The 3,704-nt window shown below is 30.0% G+C and overlaps 1 protein-coding gene across 2 annotated transcripts in view; it reads right to left on the bottom strand.

The window, feature by feature from the left end:
* LOC107269406 (potassium/sodium hyperpolarization-activated cyclic nucleotide-gated channel 1) overlaps positions 1–3,550 on the bottom strand; it is a 5,435-nt gene extending 1,885 nt beyond the window's left edge. The window contains exons 1-2 of one of the 2 annotated variants that reach the window (XM_015743207.2): positions 3,450–3,550; positions 79–325 (exon numbers count right to left, since the gene is read on the bottom strand). In XM_015743207.2, coding sequence (XP_015598693.1) covers positions 79–311 — 233 coding nt within the window. In that variant the 5' untranslated portion in view covers positions 312–325; positions 3,450–3,550. Of the gene's footprint in view, positions 1–78; positions 385–3,449 lie in introns of those variants that run through there. The other variant, XM_025086694.1, reaches the window with a different exon arrangement.
* Positions 3,551–3,704: the final 154 nt, after the last annotated feature.

Genomic DNA, 3,704 nt, shown 5'->3' on the forward strand with positions numbered 1-3,704 from the left:
TTTTTTTTTTTTCTTTTTTTTTTTTTTTTTTTTTTTTTTAATAATTATATTGACTTTCAAATCGACGCTGCAACTTACCTGAACAAACTGAATGGATGAATAACATGCTTATGATTCCTCAAATGTCGACGTTTCTCCATGAGGATGGAGGAACGACTTCGTAAGTATATGTAGGCACTTGGATTTTTTTCTGAAGCCATAATTGAACGACGCAGAGCCATACGCAATTTTCGAAAGGGTCCTTTACCAGGAAGAAATAGTATTTCATTCTGCGTCATATTGATCTCACATTCATGGTCCGAGTGAAGCATTTTTCATCCAATCCCTATGATCAATTTGTATTTCAATGTTTATGAAGGTTATCTCGTGACAATTCGAAGAACGATCCTCTTTTGGTTCGGGGAGAAGTAATATGAAGAGTGAAGATCACGATATTGAATATAAATCGATATTGCAAATCACGGATGCAATAGGTAAATAATTGAATATACAGGGTTATTGAAAAATATTGTATCACCTGAAGGTCGCTCCATAGCAATCAAATGTCCGGATTTACTTCAACTTGTGTGAATGAAATTTGATTTTAAATTGAATTTGAAATTTTTACGAAGACTATACCAAAATAATATATATATATATATATATATATATATATATATATATATTTAAAAAAGAGTGTCTTGTTTTCGATAACAAATTCTCAGTTTAAAAATCTTTATTCGTTCATTTTTATCTATAGATTAAATGTCGGAAAGTTTGTCCGTCAATAAGAAATGCTATCTGCATGTATTTGTTTACTGCAAAAATATTTAATAACTTCGATCTTTCTTGGGATTCGATCAATGGAACGTGATAATATTTAAAAAATTTATGGAATATTTTAATTACTTTTTAAAATTAAATTACGAATTAATTTGGGATTATAAAAGGTTGATGGTGTAACATTTCTAGATTGGAATAAACATCTTGTATATCATGCTTTGATTATAATAAACAAATCATTCTGTTAATATTATAAGTCAATTATTATTAGGGCCATTCAATTAATTATTAATATGGAATATAATGATTCAGTATTCAGCTTAGTATTTACTACTTAATTGGAGCAATGGAATCTACTACTCCATAGAAATGTCAAAATTTCTCCCCAAACTCATAATTTTCTGTTTATTGCTTATGATTGATAGGAGTATTGGATTTCTATTAGGAATAATGATAAAACCAGAGCAAATGATTATTTGTCTTAATTATATTAAATATGTACGCAATGTTTAAAACTAATCCAATGCACTAGGTATAATCTAATTGTTCTATTCCGAATAACTACTACGCAAGTCAATTAATGCACAATATGTAAAAATTAAAATTCCCACAGTTAAATTTAAAGACAAGTACACTTTTATCTAAGCACAGAATAGTGTTTTAAGAAACATTGAGATTCACTGAAATTAAGTCTCTGTAAAATAAAAAGTGAAACATGTACAAATTACAATAAGAATTTATTTACAGTCTAATACAGTTCAAAAGAATTTGTTACGATATCGAAAACTGTGTTATATCCTATTCTGTACTTTAAATTAAATAAAAAATACGATTAGAGTTTACGTGCTGCCATCTATTTTGCAAAGTCACAAACTTTTCATACCATTTTGATCTTTTACAAGAATCTTCGATATTAAAAAAAATAAATCCTCGAATACATTTTTTCAACAATTTTTCGTATTAATTTTTCGCCTAATCGCTAAAAGTAAGAGAAATATTCGAAAATATGACATTTTTATATGTTTATCATCGTATATACGGTGAATTTCCTTCATAAATATTTTTTTCAAAATTATATGCAATGTTGTAAACTAAAGTATTCCACGAAATATCTCGGTTATTTTTTTCATATGAAATGCGAATAAAAAATTATCACGTAATTGTGTAATATCATTTTGGCCTATGTACTCTTCGTTCGTATCATCCTAGATGTCAGGACACGTTATTGCGGCATGTGTTGCCATCTAGCAGCAAGATTTACTATCGCAATCAGCACCATACATATTGCCATCAAGTACTAATACAGTAATAAGTATAGTTTCAATCTATGTCCAGCAAGATAATCAATAAATTTCAATTCTGAAGCTCAAGATAAAATCTAACGACGCTGTAGTCAGAACATAGAGTACCATATCAGCTGTGCTTGTAAAATGCAGACCGTAATTACTGAACAACCCTCATGCAACAAGTAAGGAATTGGATGTCACACCATTTATATGTGCTGTTGTATATCATTTACCCCATAATGACATGTAACGGTAAATTGTAACTGTTATATAAAAGAAAAGTTATAAGCCGATAACAGGTTATTTTAAAAAATTATATGACATTCCTGGTAATGTAGATTGTAATATAAAATAATGCGTAGTCGGTTATTATATAGGGATCAAAGTACTTATGTAATATTAAACGAGGACACTTGAGATAAATTCAGTAACATGATTTGTTTTGAACGTACAGTAGCAAAGCGTATATTTTATGGCCGGAATGGTTTTGCAGTCCTTTAAATAGCGATATCACAAATGGGAAAGATAATTTTAATGCTTCGGACATAAAAGTTATTTTGAGATAGACATGCAAGTCAATAAAATTTTGGAGAGTCATATCGCCATATATGTCGAACGTATCTGACGACTAGTAACTGTTGCTATCATCTAATTCAATAAAAATCTTTTTAAATACTTAAAAATATTTCTAATGTTAACAAATGTTTTAAAATACAAAAAATTTGAATGTGGATTTGGAAAACGGAAATAATTTCAAGTCAGAATGCACTTTCAATTTCATTAACTATTGCAAAGACGGTATCAAAATTATGTTTAACCTTGCAAAATGTGAGCTGAACTCTGCTTTGGGAAAGAATCTATGTCAAAATCCTGTTATATATGATTTTCGTTAAAAATTTACTCGCATGGTAAAGAAAAGGTTAAGAATCCCCTTAACTAGAAAAATCTTTTTAATCATAGTGTTATTTGTGCCATGTATATATTTCACGTAGTTCACCTCATCAATGAATGATATTACTTTCAAATATTATGATTGATATTCTAATATAATCCATTCATACTATTCATTTAGGTTATGATTTTTAATGGAATTTATTATATCGTAATATCAATTTATCAAATATAATTTGAATTATTGGATGCCAACGCTGCATTGCGTAATAGTCATTATCCTCAAAAAAATGCAAGTACCTTATAGGAGCTATATTACCTACATGCGCACCACGTAGTTAATCGGATGTCGGTAATCTTCGTTCTACTTTACCATTAATTCACCCGACGCTATTATTCACGCAAATACTGCCAGTGTAAAATCGTTCAACTATGTTGTTTCTAATTAAATAATAACCATACTTTTCTGGTAACCATTAACTACTTTTATGCAGTTTAAACCAAACTTACGTAGCACTATTGACGGAATATAAATAGATGAGACATGCCCATGTGTTTTGTGTCACTCGGGTCTGACTAGTAAATATATATCTCCATATAGCATTTCAATGGGCAAAGTGGATCTGCAGATGCCCACGAAACTCAAGTTCGCACAGAGATGAATGGGGAGATGCACAACACTACCGATTTAGGTGATACCAAAATCACGGCACTACATCGTAGCGGCGAGTCTGGAAGTAGAATTTTGTGATCATCGCCTCCGTC

The sequence above is a fragment of the Cephus cinctus genome, unplaced genomic scaffold, assembly GCF_000341935.2.
Source record: "Cephus cinctus unplaced genomic scaffold, Ccin1 Ccin1_scaffold0654, whole genome shotgun sequence".
NCBI classification, from domain to species: Eukaryota; Metazoa; Arthropoda; class Insecta; order Hymenoptera; family Cephidae; genus Cephus; species Cephus cinctus.